We start from the raw sequence: 24559 nt of genomic DNA, 5'->3' as shown, positions 1-24559 counted from the left end.
GTCACTTTATTTGACATGTGTCAGCCCCCCGCCTTTTTTTTAACGAAATAACGAACAGTCCCTTAGTCGGTTTTCTAATGTGTTGATGTTTTGCACCTGAATGCCTTTAGTTCTTAATTGTAGTGTCCTGTTTTGTATTAAGCAAAAAATGCATAAATGTCCGATGGCTTGTATGAATATTTAGTCATCCAAAGATGATCAGTCCACCACCTTCATGAAAGACAAGAAAAAGACAAGCAGTGGTCCTCGCTGCAGACTGGCTGGTGTTTTTCAGAGGTAAGGGGGTGTGTCTGTGTCCCATACGGGTATCTGCCTCGGAGAGACTGAGCAGAGGCGGGAAATGGCGCCTGGTAACACAACGATGTGTCGTTTCGGAGACGGCCCTTGAGTAGATACACAGAAAAAGTCGGATCGGATCACGAAAACAACCACTGCCTCTGTTGTGATGGTTAATCGGTCTTGAGTCGTTATCGCCGGACACTGCGGATCACTGTAAAGTAAGTCGGCAACGTAACAAAACCTGTCCGTTCATTTGTCTTCTTTGGCTTGCGGTTTATGTAATGTTGGCTAACGACAGGATAAATATTTTCCTTCCCTGCCTGTGCACATCTGTTAGCCCGAAGCAATTTTTCAAGAAGGCTAGGTAGGGTTAACGCTAAGCTAGCGGTGCTAATAGCTAAGGGCAGCTAAAACACGGCCTAGCACGGACCTCGCTAATTCCTGGTCGACTCGACGTTTAGTTAATTTTGGCTCACTTCTTTGCATTTAATTAAATATTCACTGGAATATTATTTTTATACTGTATATGTGTTTACGCTGTCTCGTTAAAACAAAGATAAGTTAATGTTAACTAGCGTAAGTGTTAGCTAGTTAGCTTCGTTTGATGCTAACGTCGCCCAAATTCCACAACTGAGCTTTGCTAACGCTAGGTTTACATTAGCTGGCTAACTCAGTATTTTCCTATTTTCCTCCCGGTTAGTGTTGAAAAAGACGTGTCCGTGTACCACAGCTGATGACTGAAATCCCATCAACGTCATTGTCAGATAAAGATAGCGTCGACGGGATAAACAGATAATTTGGATGTCATTACTGAGTTAGCTAGCTGTTTTGATTAACGATGTCTGACGAGTTTCACTTCCAAATAACGCGAAGGATAACCTTGCCTACAATTCAAAAAGACAGTCGGATAAACCCATTTGGCAAACTTAACACAAGCTAGCCAACTAGTGTTCACTACTTCAGCTCATTGTTTTAACATTATTTTGTTTAATTTACGATGCCGCACTGGGTCGTCAAAGGTAAGTTAGCCTGTCGGGCTCGTCTTGAAATGCTAATGTCACCGAGTTTTGTTAACAGTGTCACGTTAATTTTACCTACAGGCACAACTTGTACAATCTGACAGTGTTTAAATAAACTTAACTTACAGAAAGCAATGTTGCACACCTCCATAACCCCTAACGCGCTGACACACGACCTCTTGTAGCTCGTTATGGTAGCGTTAGCTTATTAGAGCTAGCTGCTGTATTAGCTGTAAAGCTTTGTAGTCGTGATTATTTAGTGCAACTTTTACAAACGTTGATACAAGCACGAATATTGCACCTGGACCAAATGCGCCATCTGAATAAATGTAATTATATATGTTTAGGTAAGGCACATGCGTTTGTCACTTATTGGCCAAAGCATTTATCCTAGCCAGTTAGCCAACCTTAGCCTCGGAGTAAATTGTGCAGAGGGAACGGGTTGTCTATCAAGTGAGGCCCTGCTTGTTTCTCTGCTGTGTTTCCCTGGCTAGCGTAGGCTAGCTCGCTCATACAGTCTCAGTGGCATGCATGTTCCTATTTCCCGCTCACTTGCTCGTACCTAGCTATGTGCATGATCCTTGGTTAGTGGATGATATCCTAGAGAGGTGGATGTTCAGCAGTCATGGTGTTGTTGCTATGCGAGCTGTGGCAAGATTTAATCATACAGTAAAGATAAGGGGCACTTGATTTTGATTTTTATTTAGCAGAAATCGGAAAACCGCGTGTGTTGTACATACATTAGCAGTGTATACAACCGGGAAAGGAGAGAGAAACGACAAGTAATATGCCTATTGGCAGATAAAAGGCATTATGTAGTAGTATTTATAGGAACGACCTCTTAAAATAAATCAACATAGACAAAAGATCAAAGTTAATAACATTACAATATCATAGATTCGAAGAGGATGCCAGTTTGCAATATATGCCTTTTTTTTTTTTTACACACATGAGGTTTTGGAGAAATTAATTTCCCCACGAGTCCAAACAATTAAAGCTTTAACTGTTGATGCATCCGTACAAAAACTATGTTGTGATGAGGGGGAAGTGTTAAAAGGGGATACAAATGTTGCATTAGCAAACAAGAGCAATGATCACAAGGAGACCATCAGTAATACTGATTTTTTTTTGACAACCTGTGGAATATTTTTTTCTCAGCGACACATAACATCCATGTAGTTATAATTAGCACCTGTGACAGATTTAACAAACACAAGGTTCACCAACATATTTACTTCTAGGCTTTTGTTTCTGACATTTTTCTCATCCTGTGTTTAGATAAACTCAATTCAGTCATAGAAAAACAAAAGTACCATTGTGGTACTGCATGTTATTTTTATGCACACTATAAGAGGAGCAAGTAGAGATTTTTGGGCAGTAGACAGTTGTTTTTCAAGCTGGTATAGAATCAATTAAGATGGAAAAGGAAATCAAACTTATCTGTAAAATATGAGTAGTGCAGCACTGACCTGCAAAAGTAAAGTTATCTTGCCTGATAGAGACATAATTAATTTATTTAGGACAATGTCAGTGCTGTGGATGAGTATATCCAAATTGTAAAATATTTTGTTTTTATGTTAAGGGTTAAATAATTTTCAAAAAGGCATCAAGAGAGGTCCTCTCTTACAATGGCTTAAGAAAAGAAGTCCTTAAGACATTTTGTTAAACACTACATACTGTTTGAAATTTGTGTTTGCTGGGTAGTTTGAAAAGTAAAAAAAAGACTGCTGATCCAAAATAACAGGTGGATGATTCAATAAGGGAAACACTGGCAACATTTTGTGTTGTACAGCTTCCTGCCAAGTCAAAATACTGTGACTGGGAATGGGGAAATCATTTCTTTCTTGGTTTATTGCCATGGCATAGCAAAAGAAATAGAAAAACAGTTAGCAATTAAGGCTGAAATGCGATAGCAGCCCATATTTATACTTACAAGTTTGTCTGTCAATCTGATCTTTGAGAAAAGCAGCAAACCAAGGCATTTTCAGATTACATCAAAGCTCAGAGGTACACTGCTTAATCAGCATTTTAACTGGCTTAAGTACACACGCACCCTTAATTTTGTGAAATCATCTCCTAGAATCTTGAATATTACATGGGTTATCATTTTCAGCTTGAGCTGTATTGTAAAATATTTCCTAGAGAGATGTTTTAGTGTAGCTGACATTTTTCAATAGCACCCTCAAGTCAAAAACATTTCTAGTTGATTGCTATGTTGGATGCTGTAAGATCAGGCAGTGTATCCTTCTCATACTGACATACAAGTAAATTCTCTCTCAGGTTTGTCCCATTTTTCCTGCTTGCCTGTTTCTTTAATCTTAAGAAGCGCTCTGCTAAAGAACCCGTGTTTTTGTGCATGTGCAGTTGAGCAACGGCACCGAACACCTCTGCTGTGTTCACGGAAACACCCCTGAGTAAATGTAAAGCAGATGTAGTAAAGGACATTTACAGTATGGGAGATTTACAGTATGTACTGAGAGGGTGCTGTTGTATGTTTAGGGTTCCTGACAGGTTGTGGATATGTCCAGACACATTTTCAACCAGCTGCTGTTACGTAAGCGTAAGGGGGTTGGCATGCTTGACTGACAATTCATGTTCACTGTGAATAGTTTTTACGTTTTTCCCGTGCATACTCGAGGACAACTCTGGCCAATTAAATTCCTCAACTTTAGAAAATAAGGAGTGTGTTTCCTTCAGATGGGTTTTAGTTACATTTAGAAATCTTTGTCCATGTGTAGAGTTTTCAAGTCTCAAATTTTGTTGTTTCAACTTAAACATTGATCTTGTTTGTACATGGCTAATAATAAGGAGTGTGTCTGTGTGTATAGTAAGATCCTTTGTGATGTTTTTTTTTACTGTACGAATGGAAGTAAAGCCAGCTGCGGCTGCTGTGATCCACTGTGATGTAAGTGAAATGGGATCTTGAATGCATCCAGATGTTAGCAGAAAATGCACCAGTATAACCCAACTACAGATAGATACACCTCACAGACTTATCCAGTTGAGACTCTTAGAACAACCTGTTTTTCCACCTTAACACTTGAGTATTTGCTTAAATGTATTTCCTTGACTGTTAAAGTTTTAGTAATTTCCTCTCTCTGCCATCTGTCCTTGTCTGATTTTTTTTTAAACAGCCTTACATGTGACTGCTAAAACAATGAGGCTGAGAATGCGTAAGGCGTCTCAGCAGCCGAACCCCAGTCTGGCAAGCCGCCCATCCCGTACCAAGCGGAGGCATTCAGAAGTAGAAGAGGATACTCCTACCAGCGGAGGGAGGGGCATATTCTCGACCATTAAGAAGTTCATCAGAGGAAATGCTGTTAAGGTAACGACGTCTATGATCACATTAAACAGCCCCGCTTCTTAACTGGATTCAATGCAAACACGAGTGTGGTGCCCCTTCTGGGCACACTGAAATCTCGTCCTCCTCCTGTCCGTGTGTTTGCTTTAACAATGCTACCTGAGCCTTCCTGGGACTTCTCTGTCTTATAAACTGTATTTAGCACTGTGCTCTCCAGGTCGCTGAATTAAATACAGTGTTTCATGGTGCAGAGTGTCATGTTTCCCAAGAAATGTCTGGAGGAATGCAGCAGCTTGTCTGAGAACTCGGACTCGGTTCTAATTTTAGCTTCTGGCTCACAGAGTTGGTGTGCAGGGACAGGAGGCAGTAACAAGTGGAAAAGTCAACTCGGTTAAAACAGGCTTTTCCTCTAGAAAGAGACCGGGGGCTTTTTGATGGTTTTACATGATATTGGTGTTTAATAGTCCTTCCTGCATTTCCCCATTAAGTCCTAATCTAACACTTGTAGCATATTGCTTCCATTTTTTCTGTAGTTTATTCTTTAAGAAGCTGAGTTTAAAAAAGGAATATTTTAATTGGATTCTGCTTTTTTGATCATTGATACTCATAACCACTTTACAGTATATGACCACTGTAATCCTGCAGGTTCATTGTGTATCCCACCATAGGTATAATAAAGATGTAAACAGTAAAAACGCCATTCGTTTGTGTTTTGAAAATGCAGAAACACAAAAAAGGCGTTGGCTGTATCATTAAACTGTATATTTCTCTCCTTTTTAGTATTACGATGTACTGAGAATACTGCTTAAAAAGTTGCATCACTCAGTGTTTCATTCCTTGTTCAGATTGGTTGGTTTGAAGGCAAATGTCTCACAAACCCCTTTATACTGCCTTTTTAAGATGGAGATATTGCACTGTTATGCTGCCTCACAGTTCTGTATATAAGGTACAATCACTGAATAGGGGTACAAAGTTGTCTCGCCTTTACGCCGCCACAGGAGGTAGTAACAGTACCGAAACAGTGTCTGTATAATCGGGACAACCGGCAGGACCGGTGTGACTTTTTAATGACATTTTGAGGAGGTGTTGTGTGACCCACCGCAGGAGATTTAAAAAGCAGCTCGCAGCAGTTAGGGGCTAATTCAAAAATGAAAAACAGCTGTCATAAATGTCCACATATTGGAAAAACATTAATGTTCAGGGGCTCTTTACCTTCTGAACAATGATGAGATCAGCCGTTATATAACAGAGAAGGTAAATGATTGTTATTGCTAGGTTATGACATTGTTATTGTTAGATAGTGCTGCTGACGCGGATGTTTTTTTATGTCTCAGTGAATTGTCAAAAGCTGTCAAGTCTTGTTTGATTCTACGATGCTGGCATGCAGTCTAAAATCACACACTGGAGTGGCATAATGAGCTGTTGTTTGGTTCTGTGTACAAATGCAAAAAAAAGGCACAAAGAAGGGACATTTTTTCGTGGCCTTAAAGCGCAATCTCTGTGTAAAAAGAGCTACAGTGAGATTTAGGATCACCATTTTTGATTGATGACCAAAGATCTTACTATGTTTCTTTCACTTTCATCTGAAATAGCCAAAACCTAATATTTTTTTCTGTTTCTATTTATTCACAACAGTTTTTTTCTTCCTTGTGTATTGTCTTCCTAAGGTGCAGGAAGAGAGTCCAGCCAAGAAGACACGACTCCACTGTGATGTGGACAACAACCTGATCACCTCTACACCAAACACCAACACCCCCCGCAGGACTATCACCAGGGTTGGCAGGAGAGGCTCCATCAATGGACGTAAGCGGAGACTGAAATTAAAACACAAGTCTTTATTTTTCACTTGTCCCTGTTAACTCGATTTGACCTGTTACTTTTCCTCTGCAGAGGCAACCAATCATGACAGGAGTAAGGAGAAGCCCAATGGCAGTCTGGAGGAGACGACGGCTGTTGAAGTGCCCAGCAGCCCTCCCAGAACCACCCTTCTTGGGACCATCTTCTCCCCTGTTTTTAACTTCTTCTCACCAGCTAAAAATGGCAAGTCATTGCTTTGAGTCATTGCTAGCGTCATGCCCATACCCATGTTATGTCTGTAGTACACAGCTCAAACGCCTCCTCTTTGTGTTTTTTTTTTACAGCCTCCTCTGGCTCAGACTCCCCAGACCAGGCAATGGAAGCTGAGGAGATCGTCAAACAGCTGGACATAGAACAAGCTGTGGAGACACCAACCAGCACAGCCACATCCACACAGGAACTGTGTGCCACCACTAACTTCTACTCTAGTGTATCACAGCTGCCACCTCTACGACCTCCCCACATCCCTGAGGTATCTCCCACAGCAGGGGAGGGAGAGCTCTGTGCAGATGCTGACCTTCCACCCCTCACAGGTAGATATCACAGCTGAGAAAGTGTGGTTCTGTAACATTAAGAGTTCGAGCTGAGGTTAGAATTTCTTACTGTTTGTGTTCTTGTTCTTTTTAACATCTTGTTCTTGTTATGGTACAAGCTCCAGGCTCCAGTCCAGATATGGCATATGTGGACTCTCCTCCTGCCGCAGTGCCACCAGAGTCAACCTATGAGGAAGACTGGGAAGTCTTTGACCCGTGAGTGTCAATCATAAAAATCTGTATTCTTATAGCCAGACCCCATTCAAGACAATTTAAAACAAAACCAGAATGATAACATTTGGAAAACAAGCCCTCTGAGGCAAATTGTTATTTGTGATAATGGGCTTTATAAATGAAATTGACTTTACTTATATTGAAATTGACAAGGGGCAGGGAGATAGTAGAATAGTAGAAAAAAGGGGAGCTAAACCAAGGGACTCTTCTTTTGATAAAAAGCTTTATCATAAAGGCTAGTTCATGAAGGAACAGGATAAAAAGCCAACATGTTTTGGCCAACAAAAGGCCTTCATCAGGGAAGTGTTAAAGGGATAGTTCAGATTTTTTGATGTGGGGTTGTATGAGTACTACCACAGTGTATTTTTAGTCTAATGTTGCCAGAACTATATCCACAGCACTGTTTCAACACTGGAGAAAGGTCTTGAATCACTGACGATCTTTCTGCTATAGCGGGAAGAAAAACTCTGGCTTGAGTTTTTTTTTTTTTAAACAGATCACAGTCGTCTTGGGCGGCACTCAGCCCAAAATGCAGCAACGGTGCGCTTGAAAATAGGTTCAGGGTTGGACTTTTTTGGTGGATTGTTTACTTGTGGGGAGGCGAGCACTATCATTAAAAATGCCCTGCAAAAAAACATCAACAGTCTTATGTAACGGTGCGATCCAGCTTTTAGTGAAAACAAAAGATGGACATAATTTCATAATCAGTGCCCTAGAGGTGAGGCATGAAAACACTTAAGCTCTGGAGGAACTTACTAGACCTGTTAAAACCCCAGACAATTTGCTGGCTGTATGTGGCTCTAAAAAAAAAAATTCAGCTATCGCTTTAAAGGCAAACAATAACCAGACCACCAGCATGAAGCCCTAACCCACAACAATGCAGTAAAGTGAGGTTTGGTTTAACTATGGTGTCTAAATAGATTTTTTTAATTGACTAAAACTGTGTGATGTTTTGGTTTGCAGGTATTTCTTCATCAAGCACGTCCCCCCACTGACAGAAGAGCAGCTCACTCGTAAGCCAGCCTTGCCACTGAAGACACGCAGCACGCCTGAATTCTCTCTGGTCCTAGACCTGGTCAGTTATAAAACAGGAAATTAATGAAGTGATCATTTGTTGTTGTCATTGTTTTTTTCTGTTGAATTTTTGAAAGATGTCCTAAGATCGAAAAGGGTTTCCTAGTTTTGTCTTTGTTGTGTTCATCAGGATGAAACGTTGGTTCACTGCAGTTTAAATGAGCTGGAGGATGCAGCACTTACCTTCCCTGTCCTCTTTCAAGATGTCATTTACCAGGTTAGTGCTGACTTTTGTGTTCCCACAGTCTTGAAAAACTCTTTACAATCACTTTTTTTCAGGCCTGGAAAAGTCATGGAATTAGTAGAAAATCATTGAAACTATTGGAAAAGTCATGGAATTTTGTTTTGCATAATAAAATCGTTACTCTAATTTTCTGTGATTAACCTTCCACAACATGCAACGTAACAACAAAATTATTTTCTATAGCTGTCGACGTAACATAGCACTAATATGCATCGGTGTGTGACGTTTGTTTACCATCACGTACATTTCTTCATTTTTTCCTTGCAATCATCTCATACAAAAGTGGGACAGTTTTGAAGTTTTTTCCCTGAAAATCTGTGGGTACCCCATGTCTTTCAGGAATGTTTCCTTTAGTTTATGTCATATTGCCAGTAGAGGGGGGTACAGTCCCATTTGTAAAACGCCTTACTTTGATATACAGATTTGGTATCTTTCCAAAGGTAGACAAACTTGTTATAAAGTTGAATACCTTCCCAACACAATAGACAAACTGAAATAAATACTATTTTAAATAAATGTGTGTCAACCTTTAGTAAACATTGTCTGTGTTGATCATCATGTTTGCTCACCTTTGGTCTGTTGCCATGTGCAGGTGTATGTGCGCCTGAGGCCGTTCTTTAGAGAGTTTCTGGAACGCATGTCTCAAATCTATGAGGTAAATATAACCTGTTCACACCTGTTGATTAATCCTGTAAATGCATTAGATATGGAAAAATTAACTTTTTAATTTTCTTCCTTTTTTAGATCATCCTTTTTACAGCCTCTAAAAAGGTGTATGCAGACAAACTGCTCAACATCTTGGATCCTAAAAAGCAGCTAGTGAGGTACGATGTGTTTTGTGTTGGCCGATCATAATTGCACGTTAAACTGAAACGCTGATGTAGCGCACTGGTTGAGCTAAAAAAGCTGTGCGTAGCACCGGCGCTGGCATGTGCTGCTGTCGAGGTGTCAGTGTTGTGGTTTTTCTGAATTATTGATTACTCTGACCTTGTCCCTGATTGATTTTTTTCTCTCCTGCCTCTTTCCTTTCATTCCCCACTGTAACTGTAGACACAGGTTGTTTCGAGAGCATTGTGTTTGTGTCCAGGGAAACTACATCAAGGACCTCAACATCTTGGGCAGAGATCTGTCAAAGACCATCATCATCGATAACTCACCGCAAGCCTTTGCATATCAGGTGAACACTTGAACAAAATATAACACTGGGGGGGGTCATCTTGATTTTGACATGAATCAATAGTTGTCACCAACTTCATGTTTATGTTCAGAGTTTTGCCATGAAAAGGTACATTTTGGCCTCAAGATGAGGCAGAGCTCTTTAAAAAAAAAAAAAAAAAAAAGAACAAAATGGAGCTTCTAAAGAAATACAGCTGGTCATAACAAACTAAATAGAGATTTTACTGCTGTCCACACAGTGATTATCAAACTAACTTTACACCGATACCTGACTGTAAAAAGTGTTTTTTTTTCTCACACACTGACACTGACTTTTTCCTTGTTGGGAAAAGCCCTGAACATTTTAGCGAGTGTAGGGTGTTGCTGAGCTGCTGAGCTGAATGAGACAGACTCTGACACATCTTGTAATAGATTTATGTATCAGATGACTAAACAATTGCCCTACTCACTAGATGCGTGTTTGCTGTGTGATAAAGCTGTCTGGCTTGTTTCCTTGAATATTAAATTTCATTAAAGTGAAAGAATTTCTTCCCATGTAAGGTGGAATTGTTCACTATTATATGCGGTGGGAAACCCCAGTACATTAATCATTTCACAGTTTTGATTGCAGTTCTCTCGTTACGTTGCAGAGGCATATTTGAGGTCAGTGAAAAATACAAAGACATCACTCATGTAATCACAATTTTCATGTTCTTGATTCCCACAGTTGTCCAATGGGATTCCCATAGAGAGCTGGTTCATGGACAAGAATGACAACGAGCTGCTGAAGCTGGTGCCCTTCCTGGAGAAGTTGGTCGAGATGGTGAGTTGTCCTAATGTTCAGTAGCCACTGTTGATCTTATTACAACAGCTACATTTCCGGTGGGAATCTCCAGGCACCTTATGATTCAGTTATGATCCAGAGGGCAACCATAAGATTTTAATTTTTATACATTATTTATTTTTCTGACTGTGACTATTTGCCATTTTTAAAACAGTATATTTGTATTGATCCATAACTAAATATACAGATGAATTTACTTCCTTACATACAGTGTTGCTCTTGTCCAGGTCCCCAATGTTTTCTATACGTAAGCTTTAAATAAGGGAGCACCAGTCAGATTGTATCCATCTGCGGTTGCTCACTCTCATCTTTTCTGCAATATTTATGCCAGCGTCGTGTCAAGTCTTTGTGTACTGTAATATTTCACTGGAAATGGTATGCAATTCACATACTGTTGGTTTCAAACTTATTAAAACATCTTAGGAACTGGACAGTTTACTGGGAGCGCTGTTGGAATTTATTTATATTACCGTTTGGTCATTCATTGCATCAAACGTTTGGTGCGCAGTGCATACTATCACAGATGGAGCAAAGGAAAGTCAGGCACAGTGAAAGTAAAACTAACCGTTCATTGTGCTGGGTCCAAAAGTTTGCATTCACTTGCTTCTGCAGCAGCTGCTCATCTCATCCTTTGATTGGATCTGATCAGCTCTGACCAGATCAACTGATCAATTAACCACCCTGCAACTTAAACTCCACAAAATGCTGCTGAAAAACAGAAACTTTGCCTGTGCTGCATTCACAGACTCAGAATTTTAGGAGGCAACACAGAATGATACAAAAAGACAAAAAAAAACTTTGTGGATTTGCATGTTTGTCTCGCAAGTGTAAATATGTAGACATTAAACTGGAACATGCTCGCAACCGCTGCCTTTTGTGAAGACGAATTACAAGCTGAATATCTGCATGCGGCACTGCCCTCACGATTGAGTCCCACTTCTTTCGTTCTGACTTCATGTCAGTAACAGACTTTTGGATTAGAAAATTATGGACGTTTGTGAATTGATTTTAAATCGTCCACATCTACATCATGATGCATGGACGAATTGTTTTTTTTTTTTCCCACCCCTCAGTTCATCAGAGTAATATTTGATCATTTTAGTGAATCTAATTTGTTCTTCAATCTCCTCCTTTCATGGTTCTCCTGCTTGCTGAACCCGTCAGAACGAGGATGTGCGGCCGCACGTTCGGGAAAGGTTTCGGCTTCACGACTTGTTGCCCCCTGATTGAACTTGACCACAGTCTCGGAACGGGACAATAGGAAAAGACTGAAAACAACATGCGTGTAAAAAGCCCCTCTTTGGATTACAAACTACAACATTGCCATTACTGTTTAAATTTTAGCTTTTTTTTGTTTTAAAATCCACCATTGCTTTTTAAAAAGAACTTTAAAGGAAAAACATTTTTAAAGATCTGGGCGAAATTTTCTAAATATCTAAATCTACAGATGAAATTACACACGCTATGAACAAGCCCAGGTGAACTCCTCTTTTTGACTGACTCTCCAGCTGTGGAGCCGGACTTCTCCTCCACACTAAATTCTGAAGTCTTGGTGCTGGTTTAGTGGATAGAAAAATGCCACCTGGTAAAGAGGAACTCCATCCCGACCGAGTCCCCGAACATGAACCAATCCCTGGTGCTCACGCTGTTGACGCTGACAAAATAACCACACTCTGTGGCTACACACCATTTTCAGCAGGAATGACTGGCCTGTAAATCAATCTGTGCATGTGTGTATGTTTACTCCTAGCCACACACACACACACTCACTGATTTGGTGTTTGGCAAACCTACAATCTGTAGCCTTTAAAATCATATGCATTCCTCCGTAGCTGAGTCAAGTTTCTATTGTTGGTTGCAGTTTTTTTTTTTTCTGGTAAAACTGGTGTTTCATTGTTTAAAAAAAAAAAAAAAAAGATAGCGTTTTAAAATGTTTTATTCTGTTTGTAAGATATGATGTTTTAAAAGGGGTCGTGTAAGTTTTTATTGTAAGCCTTTTTTCTATTAGGAGAACATGGGTGCATATTAATGATGACAGTCCACTGCATAGTCAAATGAAATGGAATTAATCCAGGACTTTAAGTTTAGTTTTTTTCTAACAAATAGAGGTTTAAATCAACGTGTTGGCTTCACTGTGGACACAACATGGCTCCTTAATTAAATGTTAGGATTAAGAATCTCCTTACCTGTAAATCTGACACATTGTAAAGGTTTGAGGGCATTCATTTTCAAAGTGATACGTGTTAACCTTTCTTTAATTATAGTATTTGATTTGTCATTTGTCTATAATCAGTATTGTCTTTACTCCTAATCAAGTATTCTGGCTAAAGTTTCTTTTAGTTGCAATGTGTAATTTGATGGCTATATCAGTAGCATTATGACTAATGTAGCACATCTCTGCCAGTGTGTCATGATGTCTACCCATGGTAGAAATCCATGGCCAGACCCTGTACCAGCCAAATCTGGCACCAGCAACATACTGTTTTAACAGTTCAACGCTCCTCGACCTGTTTCATACTTTTCCGCTTTTGTTAAGTGCAGTTTAAAGCGTCGTGTTTCAGAATGGTAACTATATGAATGTGTTTCTGCCCGACATCAGCCTGGACACTCAAGCCAAACTGACATTTTGTTATTTATTTAATAGTGAGACAAACAGTAGGTCGACAGGTAGATGTTTTCGTTGGCATCCCTACAAACCTGGGAGGTAAAGACAAAAAGCTCAAACGCTCGTCTGCCATCGCCCCAAAACCCTCAAAGACTTGAATCTCTGTGACAATTTGGCATGAGTTGAAGTTTGAATCAAAGTGCATTTTATGTTAAAGCTAATGTTTGGATTTGTCTAGATTGCCTGTACAGTGCCATACAATTCCTCTCCTTACAAATCCCCCTCCTGCGGCGTCTCCTGCACTCTCGCCCCCCCAAAACGCTAAGATGGAAAGAGACAATCAGACCTCAAAGCTCTGCAGATAGTGAACTGAAGACACCCAGCCTTCCCCTAGTTTTTTTTTTTCTTTTTTTCAGTGTGCTGTATGTGTTGTGTACTGTGATTCCATTGAGTTGTACTGCCCCCTCCTCCCCTCTCACGTGAGTACATTTGCCAGGTGAATCCTGCTGTGCCCTGCCCAATCGATCCCTGCTGCCCACTTAACGCAGGTTCTGCTCAGTGATGATTTTCATCCGTTCAGCGCCCGCCCGTCTTTGCCTTTATTTTGTTCACCAGAAGTTAGTAGCTCTCCAGAAATTAGAATTAGTTTGTATTAAAGTAAAATTGTTACAGGGCACAATGGTGTTTACTCAGACGTGATGTTATGAGTACACATGTCCAGACTATGAATGTAAATTGAACATGGGGTGAAGTCTCAGGTGTGTTTCCAAACCCTCGTGATCCCTCCTCGTCAGCTAGAACAAATAGATGAGGAGGGATGGCGGCCGGTATCTGCCGCTCAGATGTTAAAAAGGAGACTAACGTGTGTGGAAAAGGAAACATGTCTTGAGGTCCTCCCATGGTAGCCCCCTTCCCTCCCCCATGACCTCTCGCCATCCTGACTGCCATCTTTCAGTATGCAAGCCTCACCGCGAGTGTGTGATGTAGCCCGGGTGTGCTCGTCCCCTCAGTGTGATCATGTATAATTATCAGTCGCGGCTTGTTTCTGGAGGATCGGTGGGAGGCATTTGATACTTGTCATCCAGCTCATTTTTATGTGCATTACCAGTTTATTGTACACTGAGTGTTGTACAATACATGCAGCTTCATGTTTAAAAAATCCTTAAAGTAAGGAAAATCTTTTGTATTTTTGATTTCAAAAGGCATGTCATATCTACTTTTTAAATGTATTAATGAAGATTTAACTTTACATCAGATGGAGTGTTTTTTTTTTTCTTACAAATATCTGTATGTTTAGTTTAGCGCAATGTCACTGAACTGTTAAACTTAGCATGTAGAGAATACCGCTTGCTTTGTGGGAAAGTCCTGAATTAAATTTTAATCATGGCACTTTTTCTGCAGAAAAGAGCAATCGTGTTAATGATTTTTTTTTTCCAATATCCGTTAAGCCATTTTACTTGCAAGAATTGCTATTTGTGCTGAAGATGTATTTAAAAATGTTTTAAGACATCTTTGTTAGCCGTCAGGCTATATGCTATTGTAAAGTGTATATACAGTTACATTGAATTTCTGAAACAAAGTTTTAAAGTTAAAAAAACTCTTGCATGCTCTGTTTTTATTTCTCTGCACTGTCTGATATGTTGCTTAATATTGGGAACATTTTGTGGGACAAAATAGGAATGTTGTGGTGTAAAGGTACAATTTCTTCTGTGCTTAAAGTAAGGAGATGTTTCCCAGTCTTGGTCTTAAATAACGGGGCAGGCTGACAACATTTGGGCCCTTTTCAACTGTAATGGGCCTAACTGTTTTTCATTTCACCAAGGTTTATACTGTGTTAATTTGCCAAGGATTTAATGGATATCATGGATAACTAACGGGGCCTATGTTGCAAAGGCCCAGGGGCCCAAATGATACGTATTGAAGACAAAGAGACACAGAATAGATTCAGTGGAACAGCAAGAGACACAAAACAACAACAAAATAAGGCAAAATTACTGCAAAGAGATACAAACAACTGAAAAAGAGAAAAAAACAAGGAGACATAAGAGAAACCACACAACACAAAGACACAAAACAGCAACAAAAAGATACTTAACCATCACAAGTCTTTGTCATTAATAACGATTTAATTCCCTTAAAAAATACATTTAAAATACACAATTCATAGATTGTACTTTAATAGGGTTCTCTATAATTCTGAGGGATTAAAGGAAGAAAAACATTCAAGTTGGCCCCGAATTTATATACTTGGTTATACTCAAAACTTAAAATATTTCAGTTAAGGGGTTTCCCAATAAAGCCGTTGAAACAATTTGGGAAACCTCCATTGAAATACCTTAAAGGAATACTTTAAAAAGTGACCATTTGTTAATCCTTCAGTCTTACTGTGTGACCTTGAATTCATGAAGAAAAATGCTTTTCTTGCATGCATCTAAGGATAACGGCAAGCATATTTATTTTTAAATGGTTTTGGGACCACATTTAACAACAGCTAAAATATAGCAAAACATCAATTTACAAACTCACACAGCTGTTGCAGTGTAGTTTATCCAGTTGTTTTCTCAGTACTTAGTAAAGGGAAAAAACATGCATTTTTGCTGAAAACATACTACTCCTTAAAGACAGAATCCAATACTAAGGTTTCAGATGAAGTACCTGTGTTTGAGAAGTACTGAGCATACTACTGAATAAATAACACTTGAATTATACTGCGTGAGTTCTAGGGGACTTTGTAAACGACTGTTTTGATATAATTTTGCTGTTGTTAAATATAAATCAATATGTTCATCAGTTCCCCTGGAGGCACTGTAAAAAAAAACAAAGTTTATTTCAGGATTTCAAGGTAACATGGCATGTCTAACAAATATAGAAAAGGTCGTTTTGTGTGTGAAGTATTCTTTAATATGTAGGAAACCATTAAAATTAAATCACTATGTTATAAATATTTAATTTAAACTGATAAACGTATACTATTCAAAATGGTTAAAATAATTTTCAATATGTTTTGTTTGGATGATGTCTGTAAATATCGCTCTTTGACCCTAAACAAACCGCCTCACATCATGCAGGTTGCCTCTGGGGGTTGTAAGTCGTCCACCAGAGTATTTGCAGCAGATGTCTGTAAATCGTCCAGCAGTCAGTCTGGTGTCTTCTGGCTTCTCTGACAGGCCTCGGGTTTCAGACGCAGGAGTTAATCAACACACGCCATTAATAATTCAGCACCGATGGCCGGGCTTGTTGCCGAAATCCCTTCTGCGTTTCACAGCCCTCATTTCGCACCTACTTTTTCCCCTTTACCGGTGTCCTTAATTACGCTGCATTCAGACCAGGTGTAGAGTTTCAGGCCGACATGGAGGTGAGGAGCCCGCAGCCTCTCGGCGCAGAGTGGCGTGTAAGAGGGAGCAGCACCTCGGGTCTGCAGGGCGAAGATGAAGTTTGAGGGATGTGCGACAGCTTGTTGAATCCCGACTCCGTACAGTTCACCAATATGACGCCTGTTCTCAGTCCGCTGCCTCAGCTGATTATCTCCACCACATCAACAGGATAAAACAGCAGTGGAATTTTTAAAATTATTTTTATCCGGAGAGGCTGCCTGCTTGTTTTTGAATAAGGACTGTTACAATGTGGTCGACACCAGCTGCGTGCTTGGTGTGCATCCTGTTTGGTAAGTACAAAATATGATTTGAAAACGTTTTTAGGGTTAGTCTTATTTAAAAGCCATGATGCATGTATTGTCTAAAAAATAAATGTGTTAATACACAACTTTTCCAGTGAGATCAGGGTGTCTACAGGACCTGAAAATATCTTGATATGTGTTAAATTATATTTTATTTTTTGAAATATTGGGCTGAAAATACATCCAGTAGTCTTGAAATTGATCACCAAAAGTCTTTTTTGTATTTTTTGTTTTTTCCCAAAATGACTCACTGCATACAAGTCCACATATCTGATTTAACAAATCTTTACACCTACCACTGAACCTTAATCTGCCTTTTCACTTTATACTTGCTCTTACCTGTTGGCAAAGCTTAGATAAACCTGATTCACACTAATAACGATATTTCTACACAAAACTGGGGACGTGGGGCCACATATATTTACCTTTATATTACCTGCAATTTCTGAAAAAGAATGATGATATGTCTTAAATTTGGTTTAAAAATATCTTGGAAGTTCATCAAAAGCTTGTAATTCAAGTGTTTGATACCTGTGGACACCCTGACTGAGATGGCAATATTAATGTGGTCAATATTCGACAAACTGCTGATACTTTTAGCTTTTTAAACTTGATTATATGTGATAATGAAGTGCTTGTTGTAAGAACTATAATTGCTTATACATAATAGGCTACAGTTTAAATACAACTTGTTAGTTAATTTTTCCCCCAGAAGAATAGGCACGGTTCTCTTTTCTTACTAAGCCTGTTAAGGAAATGGAAAACCTGTTTATCTTTGTCTGCACATGGAAAGTACCTGGTTAAAATGTCATATAATCCTTGATATGCTGCGACTTTAATTTTCACAAAAGCAAAGAGTAGATAAACTTTCATAGGATTGTCATTGTGAGCCGACAGAAATGGATATTTCCTGTCTTTTTTCCTCTTAATATCTACAGGGATCATTTGTGATGTGAAGACGGTGTATTCAGAACCCAAATTCATACAAAGACAGTCTGATGAGGCCGCAAGACTTGATGAAGACATCCAGAAAGTTATTGATCAAATCCACTCTTTGTCCAGTGAAGATGGAAACACACGCAGCTTTGATGTCCCTTCAACAGAGGGCTTACAGGCATATTTCAATACTTTAAGTAACTTATACACCGTTTTTCAACCACTTCTGAAAGAGCGATTTGTTGAAGACATTCCCAAAATGTTAGTTTGTATTCTGTCTGGGAGACAGGACTGTGGACTGGAGGCAGAACTAACAAAGACCGTGTCTCTGGAGTTAGTAAACCCACTGCTGATGTCTTTGTCGTCTCTGAGATCCCAGACCTGCGCTCCATTGAGCAGCAACGCTGAGTCAAACAGCTTCCTGAGGGCCTACGTCAGGATGGGTGAATCAACGTTGGCGGCGTTGAACGGTTTTCAGCAAACATTTATAAATGTGGCGTCAAGTCTCCCTCTCTCCGGGAGTTTGATGAACACTGTGAGCAGCCTGGTGGATGCAGCTGTGACGTATGTCTCAAAGTTCATGGCAACGTTACTCCAAATACCGATGGACTTCATCAAAATAGCTTTACAGTTTGGAATTAGAGTACCATCCTTAGACGGAGGAGAGATCTGTGAGCAAGGTAAAACATTTTCAATCTGTATGAGCATTTGAGTACAGACATGTCATTGTCTCAACTGCTCTGTATTATATCGCTTCATCAGAATATCTTTATGCTAATTGATTGTTTTCCCTCTTGTTCTGCAGGAGATCTCAAGCAGCTCATTATGTGGTAAGTCATTTAGGAATTCACATAAACCTTTTTTTCTTTCATATTAAAGCTACTAAGTGGTGCTTTTGACCAGTAGTAGTGCTGTAGAGCGCTCTCTCTCTCTCTCTCACACACACACACACACACACACACACACACACACACACACACACACACACACACACACAATTTAGCAGCACCAATAAACTGGGTGAAGGCTACATTTTACAAGTGATGGATTGAGAAAAAAGGCACTGACCTTTGGAAACCAGCTCATACCTCGGCTTCAACTATGCAAGAGCCATTCAACATTTCTGACCTGTCAGCAGGTGATTGGGCTAGCAGGTCCTGGCTCTTCCCTGTAAAATGCAAGACAAAAAACACCTAAGGAAGCTAAATTATGGTCCAACTCTCAAAGGAGTCATGCAGCTCAAATTCCTACAATGTATGCCCAGCTTTTTAACTTTTTTTTGTTATTGTGCATGTATTTGATGTTCCTGCTGCCGGTTTCATGCTACACAGATGGAAAGTAGGAGAAGCTATTTCTGGCACCCCTGGTTTTGAAAGTACAAGTTCCATTAATATTTCCCATAGGCAGTGACTCACAGTTGGAGCTCTTCTATGGTTCGGATTAACATGAAACTGTGTAATTTGAATCATCAGTACAAACAATTAACAAACATGTTAGGACATATAAAAAAGAATGGTAAAGATTATACTGTTGAAAAAAATTATTATGCAGGCTGCAGCTTGAATAAGTTCAATGTTACATTTTGTTAATTTTGGATGGATTTATCAACTAAAATACATATCTGCGAGAAGCTCTTTCTAATGGTTCATTTTCACTGCATGGTACTGTACGATTTGCCTCGACTCTCTTATTTGGCTTTCCACTGTAAAAGTTTAATTTGGGCGACTGTGAATCGAGATGTGTAGCAGGTCGTTAGATTTCTGCTTTCTCCAGTCTGTGTGTCAAAGTATCATTGGGCAAAATACTGAGCACCAAATTTCTCCCTATGCTGCTGGTGTGTGAGTGCATGTGATAGTTAAAACGGACTAGCAGGTAGCTCCTTGTACGGTGGCCTTAGCCACCAGTATGTGAATGTTTGTGTGAATGAATTTAAAAGTGCTTGGAGTGATCAAAGGCCTTGAAAGGCACTATAAAACTCTATTTACCTGATATCATGTAGTTTTTTTGGTACCACCTCTGTTCAGGTTCTACGCGAGCTGAAGCGATACCAAAAGGGGGAGTTAAAACATTACAGACCACTGATTGGTTAGACAGAATCATCACTTCTGTGACATTTGTAATGACATCCTCTACAAACCAAGCATTTTAGAAATTTGAATAGTGATTGCAGTTTTCGTATTTACTTGCCCCAGATTTAAAAAATGTGAGCCTGCAAAATCACACTGCATACTACTACTACACGAATTGACACAGTTGACAATTAAAGGATTCAGCGAGTGTCATGTTGAAGATGATGTATGGCAGTTTTACGTGGTGTCAATATGGCAGTTACCTGAGCATCCCATCTACCCAGAGGGGGTTATATCAGCAATGGAAGATGAAATAGACAGAAGCACCTGGTGCCAAAAGTCAGTGCTGGACCGAGCTCATTTGACATTAATCTTTATGTATTTTAGTAAATATTTTGTGTCACTGAAATAACCTGCAATAACTATTAAATGCCCGTTTTGTTCAGGGGAATAAACAACAATGTGAGTTGGTCCTTCAGCAACTCCATCATCAACATCCTCCTGGACATCTTCCTGGCTCCAGAAGAGTCTCTGTGCACGTATCCAGGACCAGAGTGCCAGAATCCTCCCAGAGGCCCCTTCCAACGCAGCACCTCAGAGGCAACAGACGACACTTATTATAACCACGACATCCTGCTTAAATGTGATCGTCACGACCTGGCCGGGCTCAATGACACACAGTGTGCCGACCTCCTCGCAGGCTCAACAGCAGCATCCTCTGCAACTGTGCTCACCTTGTGCCAGGAGCTCAGCTCCCTCAGACCTGACCAGATAGAGCAGGTGTGGAGCAACATGTGTTATGCTATGCGAGCACTGGTGTCTCTGCTCCTCAGCAGGTCACCTGACTGTAGCTTTGAGGACACACAGCCTCCTCCTGCCGTCACCTCCACCCCTGCACCTCATCGAGTAGCCAGAGAAGCCTCCAACCTCAAACAGCTCGCTTGTAACTACAACAGCTGGTCGGGAAACGAGGTGGCAGACCCTGTACTCGTGTCACTGTGCAGTGATAACGAACGCAAGGAGTTTGTGACGCAGGTGTGTAACAATGCTTCATTGATGAAGAAGCTGCTTACAGATGAGATGAACAGCTGGCTTTATGGATACTGTGCCAACTCCTCTGCAGACCCCATGTACATGGTGAGTCAGTTCTGCGTCTATGAGCAGTGGCTCGAGCAGCCCTCAGTCCTGGTGCCCCCCTTGCTGCTGGAGTTCTGTATGAGCCTGGACAGTCCCAGACTGACCAAACTAATCTGTGAACACACCGGATTCTTCCTGCTTTTATTCTCCAGCCCTGGCAATGTGCAGTTCCTGCCTAACTGTACACTCCTGCCCCCTCCGTCACCATTTTCCGACATGGATTTATTAGTATTAGATTCTTGTCGTTACTCAGAGTGGCATGATGCGATGCAAATCAGCCTCGATGTCTTGACACAGTGCATCCGCCTCGATAACATTGGTTTCACTAAAGAAGTTTGTTCCAATAAAACATTTCTAAACACTCTGCTGCTCAATAAAGAAAATGCGTGGCTTGAGAGTCATTGCGACTCCTCTCTCGCCTTTCCACCTCCGGAGCCGGAGCCGACCCAGGTCTTCAACATCGCAGACTGGTGCGACTACCACACGTGGGGAGAGCGGCAGGTGGACGATTCAGTGGTCGGTCTCTGTTGGCAACACGATCAGCTTGCTTTTCAGAAGAATGTCTGCTGCAAAGCATCTGTGTTTGAAAAGCTGTTACAAGACCCTCAGAACCAATGGCTGACAGCAGTGTGCACAGACATTGAGGAAATAACCGTGTTACCGCAGGTGGGTGTCCTACCAGGATAACATGGATCTTTGTATTCAAACAATTATCAGCTTTCATGTATGTCAAATGTTAATTTAAGCCCAATTTTGTATAAAACTTTTCCACACACTGACAATAAGAAGTAGAATAAGCTGTTAAGATGCAAAAGCAATATATCTATCTCATGCGCAAAAAGTGAAGCAAGTAATGTAATTCTAGATACATAAACAGGAGGTCAGACTAACAGCAGTGATCAGGAGAAAGGTTAGAAATGTGGTCACATGAAGGACAAGGAAACTAGATAATATCTGTATTCCAAATCAAATACTTTTTCTTTTTACTTTTAGTAAGTACTGCAGCTGCCCTCACAAAGTATATACTGTTGCATGCAGTATGCACACAATCAAGTCATACCAGTAGTATAGTGGAGGGTAATACGCAAGTATTTGGGTATACCCACCTGTTTTTCTGGCTGTTTTCATTATACCTATCAGCTAGAGTATATCCACTTCCCCCTCTGTAATCTACCCATCTACCCAGCGTACACCCACCTCATTTACTACGTCTACACAATCGGGACATACTACTTTTTCATAACATTGCTCCTGAAACTCTGACCTTCTTGCTCATATATCCGTTACCATGGAGATAAAAGAAAATGCCATTAGCTGAGCTCATTAGAGACGAAGGTCAAACCGAAGAGCTGTGCTGTTATTACTGTACAATGTATGTAGTTTTTACTTGGAACTGCATTAATTGTGGATTTGAGCTACAATATTATATTTACAACAGTAAAATTACATAGCTTATACATTTCTCTATCATTGGATTTTTCATCGTTATGCCCTTTTGTTAGTCCTTATCTTTACAATTATTTTCTTCACTTAAACAGCTAATACTCATTACTATTCGAGCGGTTATCAGTCACTTGAATCCACTGTCTTCTGTTTTTGCGGCTTCTGTTAAGCTGTCAACCAACTGTCAGCTATTTCTATCTTTGTGTCGTCCACTGAACAGAGCAGCATGCTTGCTTGCATATTTCAAAATCCAACCACATGCAGTAGAACATCATGGTATTTTTGCCATACTGCATTTAACATACTTTGTATTGGTACATACTTTATCTTTTCTGGCATACTAAATAGTATGGTAATATGGGTATTGGAACACATACAATTATGCAGTCATGTACATATCCACAACAAATACCTAGTGGTAGAAATATTAATCATTACATTGACTGTAAATCATTGCAGAAAACAAATTAATTGTTATTTTGGAATAACTCACTAATAAAGAATTTGTATTCTGATGTTGTATCTTTGTGTTGTTTAGGTGTGCAAATACTTCGAGTGGACCCGTCCCATCATCGTGGACATGACTGAGGTAGCGCTCTGCGCTGAGATCGACCCACTTAACTTCATCTCTAAAGTCTGCGCCAATGACACAGTCCTCCAAAACCTGTTGGCCAACCAGGACAACACCTGGTTAGTAAAGCACTGTGCCAACCGTTCAGATCCAGGTGTACCTCCTGGTGAAGATGAGGGACAAGGCGAAGGCCTGACTGGGTTCAACCCTGTAGAGCAGTGCCAGTACTCCAGCTGGAGCATATCTCTTCCGGGCGCAGCACTCCTGACTCTCTGCTGGGAGCATGACCAGACCGGTTTTGTCTCCTCCATCTGCCCTGACGCCGGTCTTCTCTTCTTGCTGTCCCAGGAGCCGTCAAGCGCGTGGGTGGGCAGCATGTGCACCACTTACACCAACTTCACCACCACCCCCATCAACAGCAGCACAACCCCAGAGCCTAATTTTTGCCTGGCCAAGAGCCTGGTGGGTCGGTTCAACTGGACCTGCTCAGCTGACTTCACCTCCGCCTGCGAGCCCGGGGCCAGTCAGAACATGGCCCTGCACATGATGGTGCGCTGCTGGGTGGAGAGCCTGAGGTCCAGGGTTGGGGATCTGCTGAGTCCACCTGTGGTTTCAGTGTTGGAGCAGGCAGTCAGCAATACGATAGTGATCCTGTTGGCCCTGGAGGAGGTCCAGAACATCTCGCTGCATGTCACTGAGAACATACGACTGAGTGTGTTAGCGTCTGTAGTTCGCTATCTCGAGAGGGAAAATGACTTTGACAAAAAGAGGGTGTTGCTGCAGTGCTTTGGGGTAAGTAGTTTGATTGTGCTGTCAGTGTTTGAAAAAAAATCTTGCTATCAATATCCGAATCCTTTGACCCTTTGAGTTTTTCTTGGGGAGGGGGTTGGATGCATTGGCCAACTTGGCAAGAAATGTCCCAAAAATAAAAATATAACGTCACAAAGAAAATGACCTGAAAAAAAAGAAAGACAGCAGAATTTTTAGAAAATTGTCAATAACCAAGGAAAATGTCCTGAAAATATATTTATTATTATTATTATTATATATTTAAAATTATGTTACAGAAAAAAATTATACATATACATATATTTTTCATTTACTTCACTTTTTGGGTTCATTACCTTGTTTGTTTTTGTTTTTTTACTTTGCTTTTTTCCCCTCCTTATTTTATTAATTTGTTATTATTTAGGCCATGTGTTGTTAAGCTGCTCATAGTGTCCTCTCCGTGTTTTTGAATGAAATCCAGCCAATTTGCCCAGATTTCAAAAGGGTTAATCTAACTACCAATCAAAAGTCCTGCACTGAAAATGTCACCTAAAGGTCCAGTGTGTAGGATTGAGTGTCATCTCACAGTGAAGTTGCTTAACTGAAACTATTTTCATTTGCCAAGCGTGTGGTGCCTGATGTCATAAATGCAAAAAGGCAAATGGCTAGAGCCAGTGTTCAGTTTGTCTGTTCTGGGCTACTGTAGAAGTAACATGGCCGACTCAGTACAAGAGGACTCACTCTGATAAAAATGACTCATTCTAAGGTAATGAAAACACAATTCTTATCTTCAGGTGATTATACACCAAAGAAA

General features: G+C 40.4%; 2 protein-coding genes across 5 annotated transcripts in view; both read left to right on the top strand.

Annotated features, from left to right (window-relative positions):
• Positions 1-302: 302 nt before the first annotated feature.
• Positions 303-14552, top strand: ctdspl2b (CTD (carboxy-terminal domain, RNA polymerase II, polypeptide A) small phosphatase like 2b). Of its 3 annotated transcripts, none has more exons than XM_042492904.2 (13): positions 303-497; positions 4433-4623; positions 6267-6402; positions 6490-6639; positions 6741-6989; positions 7109-7205; positions 8187-8298; positions 8428-8514; positions 9134-9196; positions 9286-9365; positions 9592-9718; positions 10424-10519; positions 11705-14552. In XM_042492904.2, the coding sequence occupies exons 2-13, from the start codon at positions 4456-4458 to the stop codon at positions 11768-11770; spliced, it is 1431 nt and encodes a 476-aa protein (XP_042348838.1). In that variant the 5' UTR covers positions 303-497; positions 4433-4455; the 3' UTR covers positions 11771-14552. The 3 variants fall into 3 exon arrangements, with proteins under 3 accessions (XP_042348838.1, XP_087933116.1, XP_087933119.1); XM_088076990.1 differs by lacking the exon at positions 303-497 and adding an exon at positions 506-1298; XM_088076993.1 differs by lacking the exon at positions 303-497 and adding an exon at positions 1339-4203.
• Positions 14553-15556: 1004 nt separating this feature from the next.
• Positions 15557-24559, top strand: part of strc1 (stereocilin 1) — a 31354-nt gene continuing 22351 nt past the window's right edge. The window contains exons 1-5 of one of the 2 annotated variants that reach the window (XM_088076984.1): positions 15557-16809; positions 17760-18437; positions 18563-18587; positions 20273-21629; positions 22945-23769. In XM_088076984.1, coding sequence (XP_087933110.1) covers positions 16767-16809; positions 17760-18437; positions 18563-18587; positions 20273-21629; positions 22945-23769 — 2928 coding nt within the window. In that variant the 5' untranslated portion in view covers positions 15557-16766. Of the gene's footprint in view, positions 16810-17759; positions 18438-18562; positions 18588-20272; positions 21630-22944; positions 23770-24559 lie in introns of those variants that run through there. The other variant, XM_042487626.2, reaches the window with a different exon arrangement.

The sequence above is a fragment of the Plectropomus leopardus genome, chromosome 1 (genome assembly GCF_026936395.1).
Source record: "Plectropomus leopardus strain MGB_pleo_1.0 chromosome 1, ASM2693639v1, whole genome shotgun sequence".
Taxonomy (NCBI): Eukaryota; Metazoa; Chordata; class Actinopteri; order Perciformes; family Serranidae; genus Plectropomus; species Plectropomus leopardus.
This window is presented reverse-complemented; position numbering and strand designations above follow the sequence as displayed.

Bases quoted from the DNA above. Each gene is read 5' to 3' on its own strand.
- ctdspl2b (XM_088076990.1), top strand. From the start codon at position 1,277: ATGCCGCACTGGGTCGTCAAAG. The intron at 1,299-4,432 runs GTAAGTTAGCCT...TTTTTTAAACAG, and splicing joins GCCGCACTGGGTCGTCAAAG to CCTTACATGTGACTGCTAAA. The intron at 6,403-6,489 runs GTAAGCGGAGAC...TTTCCTCTGCAG, and splicing joins GAGAGGCTCCATCAATGGAC to AGGCAACCAATCATGACAGG.